We start from the raw sequence: 26,835 nt of genomic DNA, 5'->3' as shown, positions 1-26,835 counted from the left end.
TTTTACTTGTGTTGTATATCAACATATGGTAATGCTTGGGAAGAGGAGAAACTTTCTTATGCTATTATCTTTATTATTTGATGATCATTTGGCTCCCAGAAAGGGTATCTGATACTGTTCATCTCAGTGTCTTATCAGCTCCCTGGAGATTTGTGGGAAGTAACTACAAGCCTCTCCTTCTTACTCTGAGCAAGTAATGAGTTCTGGCTCACTGACAAGTTCCAATGCCAGCACAGATTTGAGAATCGGAAAACCTGGGTTCAAGTTCAAATTCAGTCATTTACTAGCTGTATGTCCTTGAACAAGCCATTAGCCCATGGAGTGGGGATGTTAATGGGCTTCTTATTTTTCCTTCATGGGATTATTATTATCCTTCATAGAATGACTGAAAGTGATTTAAATACCACTAAAGCATTAGGTCACTTAGTATCATTATGGCAGACTGACTGATATTATAAAAGTTATTAATAATGGGACTCAGCCTAGGATAATGAGACCATAAGTAATACTTCGTGAGAACAGGTTAATTTTGATCAACAAACCTCTTTCACAGAGCCAAACAATAGATATCACTCTTCTTTCATTAAAAATAACATCTGATCACTTTTTTTTTAATCTAATTGCTTTTCCCTTGAATTGCATTAACATAAAAACTCCTCCAAATTTAAAGTTCTAAAAAAGCAAGATTTCTTCCAAAGGGCCTCTACTTTTTTTGCCCCATGGGTTTGAGATTCTGAGAGCAGCACTGATACAGTTTGCTTTTAGATAAACAGAGAAATCCAAATAGAGCGTGTGATGAAGTGCGGTTGTTGAAAATACAGTTCAAGATAATACTGAACAGTTCAGGACTCTGGTGTCAGGCTGCTGCTGTTCAAGTCCACGCTAGGTTCATGGCTGTGAATAAGTAATCAACTTCTCAGTGCCCCAGTTTCCTCATCTATAAAATGGGAATAATAATAGTCCCTTTGTCATGGGCCTTTTTGGAGAATTAAATGAATTAATACATATAAGGCACTTAGAATTACTTAGTACATAATAAATACCATATAAATGTTAGCTACCATCATCATCATCTTCAAAATGTACAGCAAATTTTCTCAGAGTGAGCTCCTCAGTCATATATGGTTTTCTCCAGCATAGGTCCAGTGTCCCCGTTTGTGTTCCCACTGTGCCCTGTGCCTGCTGTCATGGTAGTTTTGTAGCATCTTTGTGCTCACGGTGTCTGTAGGTTTTCTGTCTTTGCATCCCAAATGCTTGCCATAGTCCCTGTTCCAGGAGTGTGCTGGTAAGCCATGTCTCTAAAAATGAAAGCTCTGATTTGTGGCATTTACTGATTTCTGTGGTGTAAATACTCTCACCATGGCTGATGTCAGGCTACCAGTGGTTTAATAACTGGTCTGCCAAATTCCCGGATGTTGAACAGCCAGCTCTCACGCCCCTGTCTGAGCTGGCTCCAGCACACCGCTGCCTATTGCTTAGGCACTCAGTCAGTGAACAAGCTAATCAGTCAGGCTGGCTGCTGCATCAGGTAGCACTAGACAACCCACGAAAGATAATGAAAATGACAAAATGCAGGAAAAATGTGTGGGTGTAAAATAGTGCACTGGAGGTAGGGCCTCATTTTAAATTCTGATTTTCTAGGGCACAGAGACATCAAATCAAAGAAATCAAACCCACAACCCTTGTTAGAATCCAGTTTCCATGATAGGATTCAAATGTTCCTTATTTCCAGATAGTCTCTCCTTGCCCCTCCCTTGCCCCCTGCTACTTCTGTAGTTTTTTGTTTTCTGTTTTTTTTTTTTTTGTTTTTTTGAGTGAATGCCAGAATCATGCCAAAGAGGAGCTGGAGAGAAAGGAGTTGTACCTGAGCTGACCCACCTTGCCTTAGATTCCCCCATCTTGACTTTCCTTCCTTCTCATCACTGACGTGCTTTCCAGAATCCTGTATTGTAGCTGTCTCACGCCTCCTGTTAGTCTAAAAAGGAATCTAATTCATACTCACAAGTTACTCTACCTCTAAATGGCATGCCATCCTAGCTAAGGAGGAGCCAGGTGACACAAAGAAGCATTGTTTTCAATCCCAACTACTTTCAGCAATCCTCAATTCCATTTAGGTGGAACTACATTCCAAATTGGAAAGAATAATCCGAATCAGCATAATTTGAAGCAAGCATATCTCAGACCACTGCACCTGCCCCTAGACTCCAGACTGGTCATCTCTGGACACAGTTTGCATCAATAATAATCTTCCCTTATAAGTTAGTTCCCTCAAATTTCATCAGTATTCCATTTAAGAGTGTCTCTCTGAGCCTCCATCTCTGGCTCTCCATGTTTCTTGATGCCGGAGAGACTGGAACTACAGTGTTCCCTCCATTTAAGAATATAAAGAGTTCTCTCTTGCCACTGAACCTGCGTCCTGAAGATGGTCTTTCTCTCTCTGAACCTGTGAACACTCACACATAATCATAATGTCCTTTTATATAGTAGAATTATGTGTAGTGTGGATTCAGTAAAATGCTTATGAGAGCCTACACTATTTCAATCTATAGATTATTAAATATCTTATACCTATAAGAGATCAATCTACAAAATCCCAACATCAATTACTGACCACTTTGGGGATCAGAGATTAGTCAAAGAGCCCTTCAAATAAGAGTAAAGATGGTTATTTACAGTGTTCATGAAAGAAGTAAATATGATGTGCTCATTGGATGCTGAGACCCACAACCACCCTTCCTCTACCATCACTTAGTCCCCTGAATGTTAGAAATCAGGCCTTTGCCCTCAGTCTGGGAAGATTTACTAAGAGCAATTACCAGAGAAATTGACCAACTCAAAGGTAACTGACACAATATCATAGTTAATAAGCCTCACTCAAGTGCTTAGAACTTCCCACCAGATTTCTAGTTTTTACCACCCTGATATAAGCTGATAAGCCAGAATTACCAGACAAGGAAGGAAATCCTCTACTTTGGAAGATGGAATGTATTCATGTTCTCTGGAGAAACAGAACCAATAGGATGGATAGATGGATGGATTCTAAAAAACTGGCTCTCAGGATTGTGGGGGCTGAAATCTATAAGGCTGGCCAACAGACTGGAAATTGATGTAAGAGTTAATTTTGCCATGTTGAATTTGAAATTCTCAAAGCTGGAAACTCAGGCAAAATTTCTATGTTGCACTCTTGAGGCAGAATTCCTTCTTCTTAGGGTCTTCAACTGAATGGAGAAGACCTACCCACATTTTGGAGGGTAATCAGTTTTACTTAAATTCAATTGATTTTAAATGGTAATCACATCCACAAATACCCTTAAAGCAATATCTGGAGTAGCGTTTGACCAACAACTAGGGACTATAGCCTGATCAGTCTGACACCAAATTTACCATCACAGAGACCAACACACAGAAACATAGAAAAGCAACTTGGAGGAAACTATGCAGGGAGAAAATTTCATAAAAATATGATTAATATCACCCTGGCCACATGGATCAGTTGGTTGGAGTGTTGTCCCATACATCAAAAGATTGTGGGTTTGATTCCCAGTCAGGGCACATACCTAGGTTGCAGGTTTGATTCTCGGGGTGCATATGGGTGGCAACTGATATCTCTCTCTCTCTCCACCCCCTACTCCTTCTCTTTCCTTCCCTTCCTCTCTCTCAAATCAATGAAAATATCTTCAGGTGAGGATTAAAAATATTAATATCTGCAGAGAGAGCAGAGAAAATATTGTAACTCTGAAATAGGAACAGGGTACAATATGTTTTTTTTAAAAACCTCAGCAAACAAATAAAAAGTCCTTGGAAAATGACAACATGAATGAAAATCTCAATAGAAGTTTCAAAAATAGAGAAACTTTCAGAAAAATAAAGCAAAAACCCACAAGAATGTAGTATAAGAGGAAAAGATAAAATTCAAGGAAGATCCAAAAGAACTGAGATCCAAACCATAAAAGTTCTATAAAGACAGGACAGAGAAAACAAAGGAAATGAAATCATCAATGAAATAATTAAAGAAAATTTCCCCCAGATTGCAAGAACCCACTGAGTACCCAGTACTGATTGAAATACACCCACACTAAAGTACATCACAGTGAAATCTCAGAAAACTGGGACAACAGAAGATACTCTAAGACATTAGGAAAATAAGCCAAGTCACATGTAAACTTGAGGAACCAAAATGACTTTGGATCTCTTAAAAGGAACTTGGAGGGAGTTGCTTAGAATTCCATATACCACCTAACTGTCAAAAAGGTGTAAGGGTGGAGTAAAGATATGTCCAGCTATTCAAGATCTCACAGCATTTACCTTTTATAAACAAACCACTTCTCAGGAAGCTACTGTAGAATATGTTCTAATGACATGAGCATAGTACCTATGATAAACTCCTATCTGAAAGCATCCTGTCTTTTACAATAGCACTGTGGTGGGGCAAGCATCTTCCTCCCCATCCTGGTCTCTGTTCTTGGAATCTTAGGTGTTCCTTGGGTGCCTCTTACCATTCTCACTATCTTTCGTGTATGTGATTAATTAGGTGAATTTGTGGCTTAGTGGGAGATCCAAATTATTACTTGCCATTTTTGTGAAAAGCTGTGTTCCAAGTTCAAAATAACCAATTTATTAATCATCTTTGGGAGTTGGGATCTGCCTTTGATTTTGTTCAGTTGGAGTGAGAAGTGTTATAAATGAGTCCATGCACTCTGCATGTTACCAGCAGCACCCGTGGCTCATGAGGTCCTCTGTTTCCCCAGGCTATCAGTGTACCTGTATCGCACAGTTCACTGGGAGAAACTGTGAATCTGAGATCACAGCCTGCTTCCCAAACCCCTGCCGGAATGGAGGCTCCTGCGACCCGATAGGAAATACTTTCATCTGCAGTTGCAAAGCTGGGCTCACTGGAGTCACGTAAGTGAGATTGTTCAGGTCGTTATGCTGTTTCTTGCTGCTAAGAGAACAAAACAGCAAACAACTAACTGGGATGCACTATTAACCAGTAATAAGACAGGCAAAGGGTTAATATCTTTATATATATGCTTACTAGAGACTAAAATGTTAACAGGGATTATCTCTAGGTAATGGGGTTATGGGTAATTTATATACTTTACCTTATACTTCTCTATATTTTCAAATTTTTATGTAATAGCTTTGTGTTCTGTAAGCAAGAAAACAATTATTTTAAAAAAGTCATCTCTGTACCCTAATATTTCCAGTGTAATTCTGAGGCAGACATACTGTCCTTTTCCCCAGAATTCATTAACTGGACTCCACTGCTTAGCATTTCATGATGATTCTGAGAAACTAAAGCTCACTTTTCCCCTCCCACCAAGAAGTAGGGAAATTAAGGTGTTAGATAAATGGAAAGAATATTTTAAGTTTTTAGTAAAGTGCTACTTTCATCCACCCTTTATGGTTTTAAAAGTATATATTTGTAATCTCAAGAAAGTGATATTCTAATTACAGATCAGTCTTATGTACTAATTAAAGCAAATCTCCCAAGGACTTTACCAGGAAATACTTAACAGGCTTTCAGTTGTTGGATGTACTCTAAAGTAATAAAGCTGCATTTATTTTTAAATACTTTGTGTTTCTGACTACTTTCCAACTGACCTGGTTTCAGTGTGTTCAAATTAGGGACATTTGACTACATTACACAGTGGTTTACCAAAAATATAAGTAGGTGATGGGCCTTTTAAGTGGACATAGAGGAAGCATCGCTGAAGTAGAGAAAAGTGAAAGGAAAATGGTCTGTGTGCTCAAATAATTTTAAACTAAGAAATAGCAAGACTTAAGTGTTTGCCTTATGATTATACTCAAAGCAAGTCATGGATTGCTTTAAAGAGAATAAAATTAATTTAATTATTTTTTACCAGAATGCTTTGGCCATTTTGTCCTGGTAATCTGCATTAGCATTAGCTTTTAACATAAGCATAGATTCTGGAAGCTGTGTAGCTATGTGGACCTCCATGCACATACCCACCTCTGTACATCCTGTTACTCAAAAATTGCTTTCACCATTACAGAAAAATGTCAGAACTAAAGACTTCCTCCTCTCGGGAAACATTTTATAGGATATATAATTCTACAGAGCTTTATCTGCAATTCTACAAAACCCCAAAGCTCCAAGAACTAACAGGATAGAGGAAAAATTAGTGGCAAACTAATTTGGTGCCCACAACAGTCAAAACCACTCTGAAGCTATTTCTCAGTCTTTATTTCTTTCAGTGAGTGTGAATATCCATATGTTTTACTGTTGAAACACTGGTAAATTTGATTATGGGCCTCATGCCAGCACCATTTCCTGGGGTGGGATAGGTATTTTACATAACATGAAAGATATGTACTGTGTGCCATTTCTAAAACTGCAAAATTTTAAATTCTGAAATGCATCTGGCCCCAAGGATTTGGAAACCAGTACCTCTTCAGCAGCATCTATTCTTTCTGTTTCTGCTCCTTCTCTTCTCTTCCAAGATGGCCATTTCCTTGCTCCCACCAGCATAGGGTCAGACTATCTGGGGGGAGGTTGGTTGGGAGAGATATCTTAATGTATGCTGACGATTCCAGCCATCTCCTGCTTACACACATCATCACGCCAGTCTCATGGGGCTTCATGTACCCTTTAGGTGCTTTATTTAATTTTAAAGAAGCCAGCTTTAAATCGAGCTCCAGTATACAGGCCTGTGTGGCCAGGTCTGATGCTTGAGAGGGGGCTGTGTGTGTTTGGTCCTGAAGGTGCGAAGAGGACATCAACGAGTGCGAGAGGGAGGAGTGTGAGAACGGGGGCTCCTGCGTCAACGTGTTCGGCTCCTTCCTGTGTAACTGCACCCCGGGCTTTGTGGGCCAGTACTGCGGGCTGCGCCCCGTGGTGGTGCCCAACATCCAGGCCGGCCACTCCTACGTGGGGAAGGAGGAGCTCATCGGTATCGCTGTGGTCCTCTTCATCATCTTTATCTTGGTGGTCGTCTTCATCGTCTTCCGCAAGAAGGTTTTCCGCAAGAACTACTCCCGCAACAACATCACGCTGGTGCAGGACCCTGCCACGGCCGCCCTGCTCAACAAGAGCAACGGCATCCCGTTCCGGAACCTGCGGAGCAGCGGGGACGGCCGCAACGTCTACCAGGAGGTGGGGCCCCCACAGGTGCCCGTGCGCCCCATGGCCTACACCCCGTGCTTCCAGAGTGACTCCAGGAGCAACCTGGATAAGATCGTGGATGGACTGGGCGGCGAGCACCAGGAGATGACCACCTTCCACCCCGAGTCACCGCGCATCCTGACAGCCAGGCGGGGTGTGGTTGTGTGCAGTGTGGCCCCCAACCTCCCAGCCGTGTCCCCCTGCCGCTCTGACTGCGATTCCATCCGGAAGAATGAATGGGATGCAGGAACTGAGAGTGAGTAGGAACTAATGCGTCTTTATTCCTTTATGGTCATGGGGAAGCCGCGTGCGTGTGTGTTTTGGGGTGGGGGGGCACTTGAGAAGGGAATTAGGGAAGGGAGAGAGAACCCACAGGGACAGAGCGCACCTTAGGATGTGCTGTGGCATTGTATGTTCACATATCAGCCCCGAAAATTCACTCTGGGTCTTACCCCCATTTACAGATGGGGAAAATGAGGCTCAGAAAGTATCATAAGGTGCCCATGGTCAGAAAGCTAGTAAGAGTCTTTTTTTTTTTTTTTTTTATGTATTTATTTTAACTTTGTTTTTATTGTTGACACTATTAAAAATGTTCCCATTTTCTCCCTTTGGTCCACCTCCACCGAGTCCCCGCCTGCCTTCCCTCTGACCATCATCACATAGTTGTCTGTGTCTATGGGTTATGCATATATGATCTTTCATCCCTTCACCTTCTTTCATCCGGTCCGCCCCTCTGATAGCTGTCAGTCTGTTCCATAGTAAAAGCTAATAAACGGTAACCCAATCCAGAGTTGCCAAACTCTAAAACCCATGCTCTCCTCACAGTAGCAGTAAGCGATGTAGCTATATACGTGATACACAGAAAGTGTGCTCTGGACGGTCGAGAGAAGAAAGTATTTCCAGTCTTATAAAGTAAAGACTTGAGAAGAGCAAAAGGACATTTGAATTGGATCATGGTTGACTTACAGGTCTGGAAAAGGAGGGCATTCCACCTAGAGGGACCCACCAGATAAGAAGAAAAGCAAGTCATTCCATCTGGCTGGAATGCAGGGTCCATGAAATAAGAGGGTGAACCACAGGCGGGAAACGTGGTCTGGGCCAGATGATGGTGTTTCCTGTTTCATTGGCTTCGTGCAGCAGTATTCTAGACAAAGGGAAGAGCCACAGATACAAAGGCCCTTGGGTGGGGAAGACTGTCACATGTTAAAGAACATGGAGGAGATCAATGTAGTTGGAGCTTGGTGAGCACCAGGGGAGAGTGAGTACATTTTAACAGAAAGACTAGTGTGGGTTTTAAGCAGGTGAGTGCCATAATCTAATTTACATTTTTAAAAGATGGCTCTGCTCCTTGCAGAAGAGATTAGACAGAACCAAAGAAAGAAGAAAGCAGATAGACTAATTAGATGGTGTCTATGAACATCTAGGTGAGAGATGGTGATTGTTGCCCCTGCCCTAACACAGCTGGGATGAAACTAAGACAAGTTCTATTGTAACCTATGACTTTTCATCAGGCCAAATAGCTTTTGAGTAGCAGGGATGCCCTGGGTATATTCTGATATATGTTGGGGTAGAGGGTAGGGGTAGAGGCAGGTTTCAAATGAAGCTCAAGATCCTATGTAGCTGAGGAGATAACAGAGGCCTTCATGGAGGACGAGGGATTCCTACTGGTGTCTGTAAGCATGAGTAAAATTTCGGTAGGAAACTATTGAAGAGGACCTTCCAGAAGCAGGAAGCATCTAGATCAGTGGAGCAGATACATGAGGGGTGTCTGACTCTTTTTCTGAAGACACATTTATATTTAAAGTTGATGCCTTTGGTCTTTCATTGTAAATATATTTCCTCTCAAATCATCTGTAAAGTTAGACTTTACTGAAACTTTGCCAATCTACTGACTAAAGGAAAGTCTCTTTTTTATTGAACAATGAAAAACGGGGTTTTAATGAATGGAGAAAGCAGTTTTGTGCACAGCACTATATTCACCAGGGTAGACCATTTGTCAGTTTTTTCCCCTTGTATTCAGGGCTAGGCCTGGTGCTCACTTCATGCTTTTCTGAAGCACATTTTCATATTTTCTGTGGTGTGGCTGTTGGAAGGTGAATTTCTCCCTGGTGTCTCTTTCCACTTATATCAGTTGTTTATCCAGCTCATCATTTTGCTGTGTCTTTAGCATCTGACAGCAGATGCAGAGCCAGTGGCCCGCTACTGACATCACTAATAATGGAAGAAACAGGGATTTCTCCAGTCACGAACAGGAACAATTTTTTCCTTAATCATAAGTCACCATTCTTCATGCCATCACATTATGTGATGATTTGAAGCTTTTTCTAGTGATCATTTCCCTCCACCCACTTGTAATGTGACAGCTTTATTCTCAGAATCTACCTCAAGCCCAAACACGCATTTTTCCCCAAAGTATTATTGGGTTTTTATTGAATACATTTCCTTCTTTGTTAAGCAAGGCAATTAGCTGGCAAGACAATCTCTAGGTGGTTAATTCATTTTCCACTTGACAGTTTTAAGATATGGGTTGTTTTTATTGTTTCCTTTAGTCCATCAAATAAAAAAGAAGATGATAGCCCTTGAGAAAGGGGGGCTGGTTCAGTCTGTATTTGTATCTTTGTATGGCAAAGAGGGAGGAAGTGTGTGGGTAAGAGCACCTCTGTCCATACTGCTGACAGCCCTCTCATCTGATTGCAGAACACTGTCATTCCTAAAAATGGGGTGACACTGCCCTCTAGGAGGCAGTGCTGAGAACTCCACCTGCTCCCCAGAGATGGAAGTTAGGATAAATGTAATGGCATTTTTGCCTATAAAATATTTATACCCCTATTTGAAAAGTATTCTCATTTAACCTGGTGTTGACACCACATCAGTTCATGTAAATGATTGAAATGAACTCTGAATGACAAAGAGCAACCCAGACAGTTAATCCTTGTTTCACTCTTCACTTAGGCTTCACTTTGAGGAGGGAACGGCCACTTTCAGCTGTCAGCTATTTGGAAGCTCATTTACTGTGGTTTAAGGGTTTTGTATCCATAATGTAAATCACTTGATTGACAGAGGGACCTTTGACCCCAATGGCACAATCAATTCTCCATTGTGGAGCTAAATTATTTTCTCTGAGCAAATGAAAGAGCTCCGAGAAGTGAACGCTGGGAGTGGCAGGGCTGGAAATATGCACAAGGTAACCTTTGTCATTTATGCTTGTTCTCTGGCTGTCCACGAAGACAAAGGAGCCGATGACCCAGGAGAAGTGACCTGCTTTTCAGGCAGTAATAAAGGCAGCAACTCTGAAGTTCAGTCCCTGAGCTCCTTCCAGTCGGATTCTGGTGATGACAACGGTAAGAAGTCATGGATTTGATCCCCCCAGGGTGGCTTCTGCTTCCTGTGCCAGCAGTCAGTGGTTGAGAGGAAGGTGATGTGGCCAGTTTTGTTTCTTGACCTGATCATGGGTTTTGCGCATGTTCACCAGCTTTTCAGACGGCTCCATTTTGGGGTGTCACTGCTGAAGGAGCATCTATGGAGCTGCAGCTGTGAGCAGACCCGGGGATCTGTGTCACAGGCTGACAAGGTTCCCCTGGACCTCCAGGAATGCGTGCTCTTAGATCTGGTTCATAATGGAACTACCTTATCCCAAATGATACTCTCTAACAAACATTGTAGTTGATAACTTTTCTTTTTTTATTTTACTAATGATTATCTCTTCACTCTACATCCAATATCCATATCATTAGAAATAAGTTCACAGGCAATACCTCCTTCCCATACAAGTGGCATCTTTATTCAGTGAAATCCCACTTATGATCATTTGGGGACATGGGCCTTTGGAGAATCTATTGAATACTAAGGATCAGCCCCTTACAAAAATGCACATATACCCAAAATGCTGCATGCAATTCCATGTGGTTCATGGACCTTTCCCTCTTGTGAACTTATGCTAATGAAGAGGATTCTAGGCTGGATTTCCAGAGCTGAGGACCAGCTTTGGAGGATGGGTTTGTCTCATCAAGGCAGGGGTGGGTAGCAGAAGTGGTCATGAGACAGCAAGAGTGATGAACGAAGAATAATTTCAAAAAGTCACCTTCTCCTATGTCATTTTCCCATTTATAAGCAATATACAAAAATTGAATATTTGTTAATATATGTAATCATTCAACCCAGAAATTCCTTTTGGGTTTCTCTGTGTGCTGAACCCAGAGCTGGACATTGTGTACCCAGAAGTACAAAATGAAAACAACACTGTCTCTGCCCCCAGGTAAACACAAGAACAGGTGAGCTCACAGGCCATAGCAATCCTGGAAGTAAAATAGTCCACTTTTATTGCCGCCACCCTCAAGTCACTTCCACCCCCAGGACCTGGCATTCCTGACAGGTGCAGAAAGCTCAGTGTACCTGACTGGTGGGGTAATAAACCCTGTAACAGTGGATTTCTTCTCACCATTTTCAGAAGGTCAGGGACATGCCTCCAGCTCCATTTGCCTGAATGCTCACTCCTTTTCTCATCCCCAACCATAAGAAAAGCTGCCACTGGTTTGTGTTCTGTAGAAAAACAACCAAGAACAGATAGTTTCCAAACTCCAGGCAGTAGCTCTGGCAGTGATGCTGGGTTGACTGTTCTCATGGGCTCTGCTTCGTGTTCCCTAAGGTCACACACTCAGCCTTACAAGCTAAGCATTCTGGATTGGTCCTGACTAAAGCAAGCAGTGTTAGGAAATTTCAGCAAATTAGGTTTAAACCTGATCGTCTCTCCACAAGCTGCTGTTATCAGGTGCTAAGCCAACTCATACAGAGCACAGCAGTTGCCTTCCCAGATTTCTATTTCAGAGGCCAAATGCTGATGTCTGTCTACACTTGACTGGTGAGAGCTGGGCCTTAGGTCATCCTAGGCTGTGGGTGGCATCGTGTGAACGTGAAGCCATGAGTCCTGCAAGGTTACCCTCCATCATGGTGTTTGATTTGGAGCAGCACGGATGACCAACAGAGAATTCTCTTCCTTCGGGAATAGTGAGGTCTTCCGTTAGAGCCTTTGGGACTTACTCATGAGGAATTAGCACAGGCACGATGAGCCACTGCCTTTTTAGACTGATTTCACTGGGCCATGAAGTATGATTTTATGATGCAGCCATCCCTGCTGATATGCCTTTAAGGAGGCCTGTCCCAGATTGGCGGCCATTTCCCTTTTGTTCCCAGAATCCTGAAACCTTAGAAAAAAGAAGTGTCCACTGAGTCACTGCCTAATGGACAGCTGTAGGAAGGCTCTGGGCAACCTGCATGCAGCACCTTTGTTGTTGTCATTATTGTTAAGAAAAATTAACGTATGTTTAAAATGCATAACTAACCGGAAGCTGTCCTTCCCCACCCTCCTGTCTTCTTTTCCTGGCCACAAGCATCCATAGTGACTGTCATTCAGCTTGTCAACAATGTAGTTGACACTATAGAAAATGAAGGTATTTACTTTTTTCTTCCATAGCATTTCTTTGTGTAAAGACCTATCCTTTTGGAAATATTGCCTTGTTACTTTGAACTAGGGGTGATTTTAATCAGCTGACAACAGAGGGGGCAGGAAGCAGGTGGTTTCCAAGGAGACACTGGATGTTCTGCTAGGCATTGGGGTGAATTTTTAAAGTTTAGAAAAAAATCTAGTTCATAATTTGTTTTAACTCGTGGGATGCTCCTTTTATAAAATTTCTTCCAAGAGAAGAGCATCCAATTACCTGGAATCCAGATTAATACTAAAATCATTCTTACATTCAACATGTATTCACTGAGCACCTACTATGACCTGGGAATACTAAAGAAATAACTGAAAGCTACAATATAATGCGGGTTGATTTCAATTAGGTAACTTATATTAGTGACATAATACACTTAGGGCCTGGTGTGGGTAGGATTTATCTTTTTATTACCTAAACAGCAATGGGGAGAAATAGCAGCATGCCTTTTAAGTCATCTAAAATGTTCTCTTTGCCCTTTTCACATGGCTTGGATTGTCAGTTTTACCTCTCACTTTGTGTTTAAACAGTGTCTGTCATGGATCAAGGGCAGAACTACAACCGAGGTGACTCTGCTACGCCCCCAGCATAGCATTTTACTTACGTGTTTCGATTGCTGAGTTCGTTCTTACCCTGTCCCTCTCCCTCCATTTATTCTGAGTTTCTTTGATCTGAATTTTGCATGTTCCAGGTGTCTTGTGAGCTTGGTACTGGAGGTGAGCACCTTGCCCACATCCCTCCCCCAGCCACCCCCCAACACATGCAGTTCATCCATCTGCGTGCATATCTCTCTGCCTTCTGTGGGTCCACAGTATGGCTGACACAGCTCTCTCTCTGCGAGCATGTCTCCACCCTCACTGCACTTAACGTTTGGATTGGAAGAGAGAAAGGGGGGAGGGGACCCTAGAACTGTTTCCTCAGCATGCCCTTGCTAGCCGCCACTTATGGCTTGGCTGAGCGTAAGGCTGTCCAGCAACCAGCACCACCTCTCAGAGCTGTCATCGCCTTGTTCTTCCAGGGCCAGAGCATGGCTGGTCCCTGACACCCCTTGTAAGGAGCATGCACATGACTTGGCTTCTTAGGGTCTCTGGGATGTTAGTTGCATGCCAGGTCCCTTATCTGCTCCTTTCCAAACCCTGCCCCAACTCCAACCTCGAGAAAATTAACTGCTGTGGTTTTTTTACTCACAGCCTATCACTGGGACACGTCTGACTGGATGCCAGCGGCCCGCCTGTCAGACATAGAAGAGTTGCCCAACTATGAGAACCAGGAGGGAGGGTCTGCGCACCAGGGTAGCACAAGGGAGTTGGAGAGCGATTACTACCTGGGCGGCTACGACATCGACAGCGAGTACCCACCCCCTCACGAAGAGGAGTTCTTGAGTCACGACCAGCTGCCCCCTCCCCTGCCAGAGGACTTCCCAGACCAGTACGAGACCCTGCCATCCTCCCAGCCTGTGTCACTGGCCAGTACACTGAGCCCAGACTGCAGGAGAAGACCCCAGTTCCATCCCAGCCAGTACCTCCCACCTCACTCATTCCCCAATGAAGCAGATTTGGCAGGCCCGCCTGCTGGCTGTGAATTTAGTACTTTTGCCGGGAACATGAACCAGGGCACAGAGACGGCAGGCCCAACAGACAGTGTTTCTCTATCCTTGCACAATTCCAGAGGCACCTCATCCTCCGATGTGTCAGCCAACTGCGGCTTTGACGATGCGGAAGTAGCCGTGAGTGACTATGAGAGTGTGGGGGAGCTTAGCCTCACCAGCCTTCACATTCCCTTTATCGAAACTCAACACCAGACCCAAGTGTAGAGGAAGCACTTCCGGTGCTTTGCACTGTTTGCTACAGGAGACTGGCTGAGCTTGTATCTCCATGGACAGTGGTGTGTTGAGCGAGGAGGAAATGTGGTATTTTCCACTGGAAACTTCTTCACAAGTCACACTGTTTCAAGCCAGCTTGACTCCAGTTGGACAGAAAGGAAAGGCTCAGAAATTGTTTCTGAGAGGTGATTGATAGCCCTTGTGGTTTGTTCCTGCATTCATGACCAAGAACACTCACTGAGTTTTTAAAGGGGGAATAAATTTCACCCTGTAAGTTACACAGTCGATCTGGTGTGGCTTTGTGCAGTATTGTGCCCTGGAAAGGGTTATAGCATCCATCCTTGCAGTATTAATAACTGGCAATGAGCAAAGGGGCATGTAATGTTGAGCCAATGGGGAGAAATGAACATACTAGTTATTGTTGTTGGCAAAGTTAGTAATTTAGGTAAAAGGAAAGAGAAACAAATATTATGAAACAAACAAGAAAATGGGCTGAAGCCTTTAAAAATCAACTTTATTTTTTTTATAAGCTGCCCAATTTTCAGCTATAAAATTAGGTTTAGGTAACATGTTTAGTACGCTTAGTTATTTTTGTTTGTTTGTGTTAAGCATCCAATATAATATAGGTGGGTTTTATGATCTTTGAGAAAGATGTAATGAAGAGGAATAAGAAGATATGTGGGTTCCATTTTGTGGGGTGGGGATGTTAATATTGTTCAAACATTAGAAAGAATGTGATTATCTGTTTTCAGTTAATAGTCCTGGCTGCAACTACAATTTTAACACTACCACAGAAATTGGTCTTTGTTCAGAGAATCAGGAAATAAAAAGAAAACAAGTAATATTTTGGTATTTTTTTCTCTATAATGAGAGATATTTAGAGGCTTAAACAGAATTCACAAATTTGGAAAAAAATAAAATATAACATTTTCATTGTTTTCAGCCAGATAATCACAATTCTTGATAATGTAAATAAAATCCAAGTATTTTTCTAAATTGGTTAGCATCATCACTATAAATGCAATTTTCTTTAAAGAAGAAAGTAGATTAGTTCTTGTGTATAAATTATAATAGTGTGTGTGTCTGGGCGTATATACAAATATGTGCTTGCACTCAATAAGGCTGCTCTTGAGGAACGCTAACGTGAAAGTTCTAGGCTTATGGACTATGTTGAAAATCCTGCCTGCGAGGCAGACCTTCCAATTTCTCTAATCTCTGTGATGTTAGAGAAACACCAAATGCCATATTTTACTCTGGTTCAGCTAACTTTATTTTGATACTGCCATTTATATTAACTTAAAGCAAAACTGCTTTTTAAAAAACAGTATTTTGTTATAATTTTCCAAAACTAAACTTTTATTTGAAAAATGTGTAATGTTTAATTACACGCTGCAGTTCTCTATCTGACATGTGGTCTTTGGCCTTCAGTTTCCAAAATTAACAAGGCAATCATTCCACTGGAAATACAATAACTCAATACTCAAAGCTTAAATTTGACAAGTTGAGTGACTTTCCTCTTTTGCTTCAATCAGATTATGGTTGCATGTGCAGTGGCCATGGTAAATAAATGCATATTTGCACTATCTGCTTAATGAGCAAATCTCTGTCCACAGTTTCTGATGACATATGGCATTGGTGTGTAATTGTGCTGTCCTGAGTCTGTGTATCATGCTCAGACATATTTCTAGTTGTGTCAGTTGTGTTTAAGTCACTTCTTTGGAGGAATCAGTGTTTCTGAAGTTTGTTGTAAAAAAAAATAATCCATTTCATTGTCAGGCTTCCTGACTACACAGATACAATTCACATTTTTTCAGCTTTTCTTCTTTTCCTGTGTCTCAGTTAGACCTACTCATGGAAGCATTATCTGCACTGTGGTCTTGAAATAAATGAATTTCACTAAGGCTGATTTTGAGGATAAAATCTTTGGTATTTTTCTTATGGAAGAAGCACATTTGTAAAATCATGGGGAAAATGACAAACTAATGGTCTAGAATAGAATCACTGCTACACTTTTGATAATGCAATGTCATAAAAACCATCAAGTAAAACCAACAATTCATTTCTTGCCCCCAGGAAATATTAGAACAAGATTAATGCCAGTGAGTCACTATTGCTTACACAGCATCTCCTCTGGGGAGAATGCCTGACTGACGCAGTAATGAAGGAATAAATAGATCCTAATGCAGTTGTGAAGTCACCCAAGAAAATCATGCCCTCCCTTTGCTCTGACCTATATAAAATACCTCTTCATCAGGATATCTTCCCCTGACTTTTCTGCAGAATAGCTCTGCACCTATATGTATACCTGGCTAGCATGCATTGTTCTGTTTTGATTCATTACCCTTTAAACACATACCTTTTCACTTTTTGTAAAATTAGACTTCCCTGCAGATTATGAAATGGTTTTCAGGCAGACCAAGCTGGAATTAGGTGGGTTATCTGCTGATTTGAAGATCTGGAGGGGTCATTAAGATCTGTTTGTCCAACCCTCTAATTTTTATAAACAAGAAAACATGCCAAAGTGGGGAAGGCACCTGCCAAGCTCACACAGGAAGTTAAGTAGCTGAACATCCGTGTGGCAGATATTCTTTCTATACAACATTGTTCACCATTGAACTGCCTGGGGCATGCTATCTGCTGGACCTTCTGACTCCCCACCATTCTTCCTTTGGAATTTGCTAGAAATCATGGATGTTATTGCTTTGGAAGTCTTACGATCTCATGTTTTCTAGCAGCCCCACTAGGAAGGGTGCAATTACAGAATTCACACATGTATCAAAATACTGCTTTTACCGAATGAATGTTTTTTAAAATGAGGACAGAATGATAATTACAAAATGGAACCCAGACTAGTCACCAATTATGGTGAAACTTTGTTTATAATATTACCAACTGGTTGTATTTTTGTTTTTCCTTTTCTTCCCCATCTACTAGTTCTGCTGTTTGTTCCTACCCCCTCCACTGTGATGAACCATGTGGAAAATATTTAAGCCAATTAGTGTTTTCCCCTTTTTCCCAACCTCCTGGAAGCCATTTTTCATAGCCTGTTGTAGGCACTTTAATTTTATTGCACACTTTCTGATTAAATTGGCAGTGGCTAGACTGTTGATATTTGTCATATAGTAAGCAGAAGCTCTGGGGTTGTAAAAATAGGTCTTTAGTCAGTTTCTTGTATGAGTATTTTGCTGCTGAGTTTCATTCCATGCCAACTTTTCATGTACTCATGTCCTGACCATTCATGAATGCCATTGTAGAAGACTTTGTAATATCAATAGGTTAAGTCCGTGCATCTGAGGTTTACCCTATCAGGGAATCATCGTGAAGGTGTGGAAAAGAAATTATGCTGCATTCCTAGAACTTCCCTGGGACTTCCCTTACGTATCACTAGCACAGCCTGGAAAAGAGCAAGTAAGTGAGATACACACACACACCATCAGCCAACTCCTACTTACTTCCCACCTCCACCCCACCCACTCCCCCACTAATGCTGTGTCTGCATAATCAAAGTCAGAGAAATTGAGAAAAGAGGTAGCAAAATAAATCATTTAAGGTCCAGAAAACACTTTCATGTGAGATAATTCAGGAAGATCCAGTGTTCATTTTGCAAGGTTGCCCAGATACTTGTCTGTTCTTTCTACTCCACTGCCTTTCCAGTACACAGATATTGATAAAGTTATTAGGCTTTTATGTTTTATGTTTTTAGCTTCAAACCATGAGACATGGGGATTTGAAAAGGCATTTCTTCAGTGTCATCATTTTGTGTGATCTTTGAGAAGGTAGTTATGTGTTTTTTCCTGTTTTTTGTCCTGTGACGTTCAACTGCACACTATTCTGGTGAAAATCCACAATGTCTTTGAGCTTCTGGTTGTATAATTCTAGATTTAAAGTCACCATTTGTGGGTTTGGCATCAGTTAATATTTAGCCAGCTGGCTAAGAGATGGGAAAAGAATAATATTTTCTTTCCTTATATAATAATGAAAAGCAATAATTACAAGTATGTACTATTATACAAAGGCCATAATAAGTCTCTTCCAATGTTAAGGATGCACTAGAGAATCATACAGTCATTTGGAGCGTGTTTGGACCCATGAGTATGTATTGTAGTACCCTTCCAGCAAACAAATACCGGAATTGCTACTATTTAACAAATTTATGAGCCCATACTACTGCATTTTGGAAAGTGACAAATGTGTTGGGAAATGGAAGCAGTTCTTTTTAAGCACTGTACCAGAGAGATTGTCTTGTATATTTACCTGTTGCAAACAGGCTGCTTTGTAAAAGATGTATGTTTTGGTGTTTAAAATGTTTATAAAATTGTATATAATGGTTTCAAATTTCCAAGCTTTTGTAGATACTGTATTTGATGCCTATCAGGATGCTTTAATTTGGGGGGGTCGAATACAATTCTAAGTCATCCATGCTGTTGGTCTGCAAACTTTTGAGGTAACTAACACACACCCACAAAAAGGATTTTAGATTTGAAAATGGTGTTTTTTAATCATTTCAAAATGTACTGTAAACTTTCTTTGATTCTACTGTTTTCACTTTCTCTGTTTTCAAGAAAATGTTTTTTTATTGACATTTTTTAAATGAGTGTGTTTTGCCCAGTTACTAAGTACCTGATATCTATGCCATTTCAGATTCCAAATGAAATATATAATTTCTTCACACATATGTGTAATCACCTAAACTTGCACACATATCATGCACCAAACCTTATGCAAAGGGAAAAGCTAACACTTAAAGTGAATCTTGTCCCTTATGGAAATGGGTTGTTTCTGCATATATTGCTGTTAGCAGTATTACTCTGTTCTTTTTCTAAAAAAAGAAAGAAAACAAAAACAAAAGACAGCCAAAAACAAAAACTCGACAGTGTACAGGTTTATAACTCACAAAATTTGATGGTTAAAACAAGTTTTCAAGTAAAAAGAAAAAAATGAAACTAGCAATTGTGTTGACTCTTTTTAAGTGTTTCCTTGTATATGTCTGCAGTTAACTGCTCACATAGCACTGGGGCAATCACACTTTGCCAGGTATGGTGGTTTTTTCAGACTCCTCACCTTCGGAAAGACTTCTACTGGTTCTGGTGCACGTGTGCTGGAATCTCACGCAGCTCCTTACTGTACACAGACCCTGTGGGGTTTCTCCTTGATGAAAATGAAAACAGTGCTGGAGACTAGGACACATGAGGCCTATCGAGTTCCACCTCTCCTCAACCCAACCCCACACCTTCAAGGCAGCCTGTTCAGTACACCTCGCCCTAAAAAAAAAAAAAAAAAAAAAAAATTCTTTTTAATCCAGAAGTTTGGGACATGGATAACACTTGAATGTTCCTCCAAAAAGCCTTAGAAAATTTTCTACATAGAGTGAAAGTCAAAATATATACAGGAGAAGTTGGGAGGAGGGACACATTGATCTTCTGAAGAGGAAGTGACATCACAAGAAGTTAGCTTAAGACCAGGAAGAATTCCAGAAGGAAGAGGGCACCCTCTGCCTTGCTTTGGTGAGGGAGGGCCAGTAGCTGCTCTGAGAAGGACCCTGTCAGAGCACCAGCAACAAAGAGGCCCCTTCTCAGGCCCACTGGCTGCCAGAGTGCATCCTGCCTGCACTGGCAGCAAAAGACCCCCTGCCCCACCCTGACCAGGATACTGGAGCCACTTGCAGAAGGATGGCTGCCAGGTCGGCACTTGGTTTCTTGAACTACTTGTTGTGCTGGCAGAGTTAGGTGGCTACCACCCTCTGAACAGAGGAGGGCCAGAGGGCTGGCTGGGAGAACCACCAAGAACTCATTCTCTTTGAAACACTGAATGCCTGGCTCTCAGGTTGTATGTTTGGACAGAAGGGTCCAAGCAAGGCAGATTTTGCCAAGAGAAACCTAAGCAGATTCTACAGAACCTGAATGCTGAGGTTCTTCTAACATCAGGCATACCTGAATGATTGTTATTTCCCAACCTTTAACCTTGAGAATGTCCATCTCTGCAATGTAGAAAAACACAAAGAAATCCTTAAAACATAAATTTCCATATGAGCTTTTGTCAGTTGAAAAAGAAAAAGGAACATTAAAAGGATCCATAATGTATTGCTTTAGAGGCTGTACTTTGCTCCGCAAATTGTGGTCCACAGACCAGCAGCACTGACCTATCAGTGAGGTGCTTGCTAGAAATGCAGGATCCCAGCCCTACTGAGTCAGAATCGCCATGTTGACTAGTTCCCCAGGTGATTCGTATGCCCGTGAATGTCTGGGAAGCACCCTGAGTGTTTGAGTTCAACTCTGATACATACCAGCTCTGTGAACGTGGGTGAGTTACTCAGTCACTATGTACTTCAGTTGTTTCACCTACAAAATAGATCAGTTCCAAGAAGACACTGATGCTATGCATGCACAGAACTTAGCACAGTGTCTGACAAATCATAAGCACTCAAATGGTAGCCATCTATCATTTTTTCTAATTTTCATCTAAGTCCCACTGTGCAAAATGAGCTTTAATCACTTTCAGGGATCCCATCTAGTGTGGCTGCTGGAGAAAAAGTTCAATCATAATAATTAAACCCATTAATAAAAAAGAAAAATTCTTTGAATTAAAGCTCAGGTGTTCTGTGGAGTCACTCTGGCTGAGAACACTCTTTGGAGCATTATTCAGCATCTTATTTAAATAAATGGGTTTTGCACACATAAGAGGTTCGGGGCTTTGATGCTGTTGCATATCTATATTGAGTCTCATCATCTCTCTCATCCAGTCATTCTCTAATAAAGCTGAGTCCCTGATCCATTTCAGGGGCTACTATCTGAGGCAGAGACTTTCAATGTACCAATTCTGTGACCCAGAAAGAAATGGGGTTTAACTAGGTCACAAAAGAATTCAGTGACAGGTGACGAGATCTAGGTGTGTAGGAAAGGCTAACAGTCTGGATGCTTGTTCAAACGGTGGGAAATTGATTCTGAGAGGAATGAGATTAAAATGACCAAAAGGGCAGCAACTTCAGGGACAAAACTGAAATGTGATGATAAGATTTACTGTGTAAATAATTCACCTAGCAGAGAAAAAGTCTCAGGATGGGCTCGGAGCACAAAGGGACTTTTTCATGTCTGAGAATATAATTAATTAAGAATTCAGGATACAAGGTAATTAGAGAAACCGTAACCTAGAGGCATGCTACTGAATTATTCTGATCATTTTTAACAATGAGAAAATTTAATTTTCCCATCTTCTGCCATAGATTTTAAATTTGGATAACGTAAAGAGCAAGGTTCATACCGTGAAGTCAACAAATTATTTCTTTTCATTGTGATTTCCCAGTAAAAATCAGGATCGAAGGATTAAATATAAATCATGAAAATTATTATCAGTTAAAAAATACTTGAGAGAAAAATGTGCAAATTGCAATTGAATCTTGTGTCTTCCTTAATACTAAACTGCTGCAGTTGCTTCCTTTGTAATTGTGTGTGTGTGTGTAAATCTATTTCATCATCTGATGTTATGTACTGGAGTCTGGGGAATGAATAAATTATTTCTGTATGTAATGGAGGTGAACTCCAGTTACCAAGGAACTACAACTTCTTTTGATAGGAAGAGGCTGTCATCACTCTTTAATCTCCAACTAGTACTCATAGAGTTAAAAATTAAGAACTGAATCCGCTATTTGATGTGCCACAATATACTGTGCTTGAATTACTCATTTTTCACATTATTTCAGCAGCGATTATTTCAGTATTTCCAGGGGTACTTGTAATGCTTTTCATTAATGCATCAATTATCCAACATGCATTTTTGAGGCTGTTAGAATGATTTTACAGTATCTGTTACCTCATTTTGTACCTATAAAACTCCTACTTTAATTGTGCTATTTAATCAAGATTTCCCAGAGCCCCACCCAAGACCATAGATTTGGTGTCAGGAAGGCCTGGGGTTGACTTCCTCTGTGGTAGGTTGAATTGTCTTCCCTGAAAAGATATGTTGCAGTTGGAGCCCCTAGGCCCTGTGAAAGTGACCTTATTTGGAAATAGGGTCATTGCAAGTTAAACTGTGGTCACACTAGATTAGGGTGGTCCCAAGCTAATATGACTATTGTCCTTAGAAGAAGAGGAAAAGTGACACAACACACACACAAGGGAGAAAGTCATGTGATGATGAAGACAGAGATTGAAGTGACTTGTCAAGAGGCCAAAGAACACCAAGGACTTGCCATCAACCAGTAGAAACTAGGAGAGGGGCATGGAACAGAGTCACTTTACAGAAACTCCAGAAGGAACCAACCCTGCTGATACCTGGATTTCAAGAACTGGTGTTAACACACCATATCTACCTTACAGAATTGGGATGGTAGTTAAATGAGATGTTGCTGGTAGGCGCAAACACTGTAGGTGCTTGGCACATGCAAAAATTCTAGTTTCTAGTTCAAGGAGTCCTAGAGATAAGAAACAAGCCCAGTAGAAATAGCCAACCCTGTGCTCCTCAGGCAAAAAGACCTCATCCAGTTTTCCATTTTGACTGAAAAGTTTTGATTAACAAGGAACAACAGCAATGCTAAATAAGCTTTTCCTCTTCTGTTTAAAAAAGCAAAATGCCTCTAATTTTCTTTATTCTCTATTTGTTGAGTTTAGAATTCTATTGTTCTTTGCCTCACTAAAAGAAATGTAAGAAAATCACTCAGTAAACACCCCACAATTAATCTCTCCTAAGTAAGACCCCCGACCCCCCACCCCAGGCCAACTGCACATTCCCCCTCAGAAGTAAATAAGCTTTTACTGGTGGGGAGGAGAACTAAAGACACCTCTACCACCCTAACAATTTCTGTTTTTATTTTCTATTATTACTTTACAGTCTTTGACTCATTTCATAATTTTTACAGTTATAATTACAGTACTGACATCATTTTATATTCTATTTATTTACTCTGTATAAACAATACTTCTCTTGCTTTTATAAAGTCATCATATTTAAGTTTTAATAATTTATCTTCTTTGTATTTGAGGGCTGTGGATGAATTCATGGAAGATGGAGCTTCCAAGCTGGGAGAGTTGAAGGGGAGGAAGACAGGAGAAGAATCCTTAACCTCTGAGGCTGGCTCACAGGCCTGTCCACTGGGGTGGGGAGGCAATTATCTTGTTTTGAGAATGAGAGCCCCTGGAGACATGGATGCTGCCAAGAGGCCTTGGAAGACCTAGAACCCAGGCCTCAGGACCCCACTGGTCACGAGGAATGGGTATTTTCAAAAACTTCACATCTTGTTTTCCAGAGGAATTCTCCATGAGGGCTTATGAAGACTTTCTTAAAGCTGCTTTTGCAGGGCAAGTGCAATCTTAAGTGTATTTTGGGTGTCCGAAGGAGATTATGGAGCTCCAAAGCAACCTCAAGTCACCCCTGCATGTCCACTTGTTATGATCACAAATTTAGGCTAAGGGCCTGCCCCAAAGAAACACTGTCCCCTGGGAGTGTTGTTCACTAGACAACTAAACCACATCAGGATTATCCATAGAAAGAAAACCAACAGGATATCTATATCTATATCATCTAGATAGATAGATAGATAGATAGATAGATAGATAGATAGATAGATCTGATGGGGTAGACCAGCAGTCTGGAGACTCAGGGGAGAGTTGCAGTTCAAATCTAAATCTAAAATTAGTTTGCTGACAGAACTTTGCTCTGGGAGATCAGTCTTCGTTCTATTAAGGACTTCAATTGTTTACATGAGAGTCATCTGTATTACAGAGGATAATCTGTTTACTCACAGTGTACTAATTTAAATGTTGATCCTACAGAAAAAAATATATTTTCACAGAATAATTTTGGACCAAAACAACGTTTGACCAAATATCTGGGCACCATAGCATAGCCACGTAGTGTTAACCATCACCCTTCTCCAGCTCAGAAAGTCATGCTCTCTTAGTCATCTCTGAATGTCCAGTGCCCAGGGCTTCGAAATGATCCATGTTCTTCACACAGTTTTAATTTTAAATCAGAAGATAAGTAAAGAAGAAAAGTCTTGCCTATTCCCAGCTTACTTCCCAGAAGCTCCCCCAGGTAATAATTTTTTAAGTATATTTTATTGATTATGTTGTTACAGTAGTCCCAATTTTTTTTCCCTTTGCTCTCCTCAGTCCAGAACCCCACATTCCTCCAGCAATCCCACCCCCCCCTTAGTTCATGTCCACGGGTCATGCATATAAGTTCTTGGGCTTCCCCCTTTCCTATATTAGTTTTAACTTCCCCCTGTCTATTTTGTACCAACCAATTATACTCCTTAATCCCTGCACCATTTCACTATTCCTCCCTCTTTCCCCTCCCAGCTGATAACCCTCCAAATGATCTCCATACCTATGATTCTGTTCCTATCCTGGTTTACTTAGTTGGATTTTGTTATCATTGTTTTATATTCATTTGTTGATAGTTGTGAGTTTGTTGTCATTTTAATGTTCATAGTGTTGCTCTTCCTTTTTTAAAATAAGTTATTTTAACGTTTCATATAATAATGGTTTGGTAATGATGAACTCCTTTAGCTTTACCTTGTCTGGGAAGCACTTTATTTGCCCTTCCATTCCAAATGATAGCATTGCTGGATAGAGTAATCTTGGTTGTAGGTCCTTGCTTTTCATCACATTGAATACTTCTTGCCAGTCTCCTCTTGCCTGCAAAGTTTTTTTTTGAGAAATCAGCTGATAGTCTTATAGGCACCCCTTTGTAGGTAAGTCTCTGCTTTCTCTTGCTGCTTTTAAGATTCTCTATCTTGAACTTTTGGCATTTTAATGATGATGTGTCTTGGTGTGGTCCTTTTCAGGTCTAGCTTGTTTGGGACTCTCTGTGCTTCCTGGAGTTGTATGTCTATTTCCTTTGCCAAATTTGGGGAGCTTTCCTTCATTATTTTCTCACATAAGCTTTCAATTACTTGTTCTTCTTCTTCTCCTTCTGGTACCCCTATGATTCAGATGTTGGCACATTTAAAGTTGTCCCAGAGGTTCCTAAGCCTCTCCTCACTTTTTTCAATTCTTGTTTCCTTATTCTGTACTGGTTGACAGTTTTTTCTTCCTTATGTTCCAAATAATTGATTTGAACCTGATTTGCCTCCTGTCATCATTGGTTTTGTGTGGATTTTCCTTCGTTTCATTTAGCATAGGCTTCACTTCTTCCCTTATGCATTTGCTGTACTTACGCATATCTGTCAAGCCTGTGAGCATCTTTATCACCAGTGTTTTAAACTCTACATCTATTAGGTTGGCTATCTCCTTGTCGGTTAGTTGTCCCACTAGAACCTTGATCCAGTCCCTCTTTTGGGCCATACTTCTCTGTCTCCTCATCTTGACAGGCTCCTGTCTTTGTCTGTCTCTGTGTTTTACATAGAGCTGTCACACTTGTTACATTTTAAGGGGTAGAGCCTTAGGTATTCATCAGTACTGGTGACCCATTTCAACACATTGTGGTGCTGTATGTGGGGAAGGGGTCTAAAAGGGAACAACGCCACTTTCTCAGCACTTGCCCCTTTTCCAGGCACTTCTCCCACTTTTGCATGGGAATGGCACCTCTCTAGCTGTTGCCCTGGCTGGTGTTCCCAGAGTGGGTGGGTCGTGGATGTTCTAGGACTGTGGGGTCCCTTTAAACAAGTGGACTCTGCTGAGAGACTGGTAGTTTCTTCCTCCACCCCAATCCCCACTGGTTTGTCCAGTCGGAAAAAAAATGAGGCTTTATTTTCCCCAGCACTGGAACCATGAGCTGTGCGGTCTGGTCTGGTGCTTCCCAGGTGTCCCTTCCTACTTTTTAAAGCATATGACTGTGCTATCTGCTGACCTGCTGCTGCCACTGCTGCTGCTGCTACCACACTGCATCCTCTCTGCCCCAGCTCCACCCCTCCTACCTGTCTGGATGAGTATTTCTTTTTTATATCTTTGTTTGTTGGATTTCCATGAAGCTCAGTTTTCTGGAACTTCTGGTTGTCTTTAGTTCTGAGGTGGTTGTATTCCTTCTTAGTTGTGGAGGGAGATGCAGCATGTCTGTCTATGCCTCCATCTCGGCTGGAAGTCCCCCCCAGGTAATATTTTGATGCATATCCTTCCAATCTTTTTTCTATGTGTGTGTGAAATTTACAATTATGAGGTCAAATTGTACACACTGTTTTGAAATTTGCCTTTTTCACTTCATGGGAGTCTCTGTACATTTCCCTTAATCAGCATATTCTTTTGACAGCTGCAAAATATTTGGCTATGTGGATGATGCACCCTAGTTTATTTAATAGTCCCCTTTTTGATAGACATTTTGCATTGTTTCCAGTTTGGATCTGTCACAAACAACACAAACAATGTATAGCATTGAATATATCTTAGCAATGCTGTGCAAGCATATTGTATGGTAAAGATCTAATGCTGAAATCATTCAATTAAGAGATTTTCCCATTTTAGAAA

General features: G+C 41.1%; 1 protein-coding gene across 3 annotated transcripts in view; it reads left to right on the top strand.

Moving 5' to 3' along the window:
- The window catches only part of FAT3 (FAT atypical cadherin 3), a 516,537-nt gene extending 502,106 nt beyond the window's left edge, over positions 1-14,431 (top strand). For 2 of the 3 annotated variants that reach the window (XM_090265749.1, XM_090265748.1), the window contains 6 exons: positions 4,749-4,902; positions 6,727-7,382; positions 10,354-10,467; positions 12,514-12,573; positions 13,149-13,184; positions 13,809-14,431. In XM_090265749.1, coding sequence (XP_090121875.1) covers positions 4,749-4,902; positions 6,727-7,382; positions 10,354-10,467; positions 12,514-12,573; positions 13,149-13,184; positions 13,809-14,431 — 1,643 coding nt within the window. The remainder of the gene's footprint in view (positions 1-4,748; positions 4,903-6,726; positions 7,383-10,353; positions 10,468-12,513; positions 12,574-13,148; positions 13,185-13,808) is intronic. The other variant, XM_090265750.1, reaches the window with a different exon arrangement.
- Positions 14,432-26,835: the final 12,404 nt, after the last annotated feature.

This window comes from Furipterus horrens, unplaced genomic scaffold (genome assembly GCF_987537825.1).
Source record: "Furipterus horrens unplaced genomic scaffold, mFurHor1.1.pri manual_scaffold_2, whole genome shotgun sequence".
In the NCBI taxonomy this organism is placed as follows: Eukaryota; Metazoa; Chordata; class Mammalia; order Chiroptera; family Furipteridae; genus Furipterus; species Furipterus horrens.
Note: the sequence above shows the minus strand (reverse complement) of the source record. Positions and strands in the feature narration are given on the sequence as shown.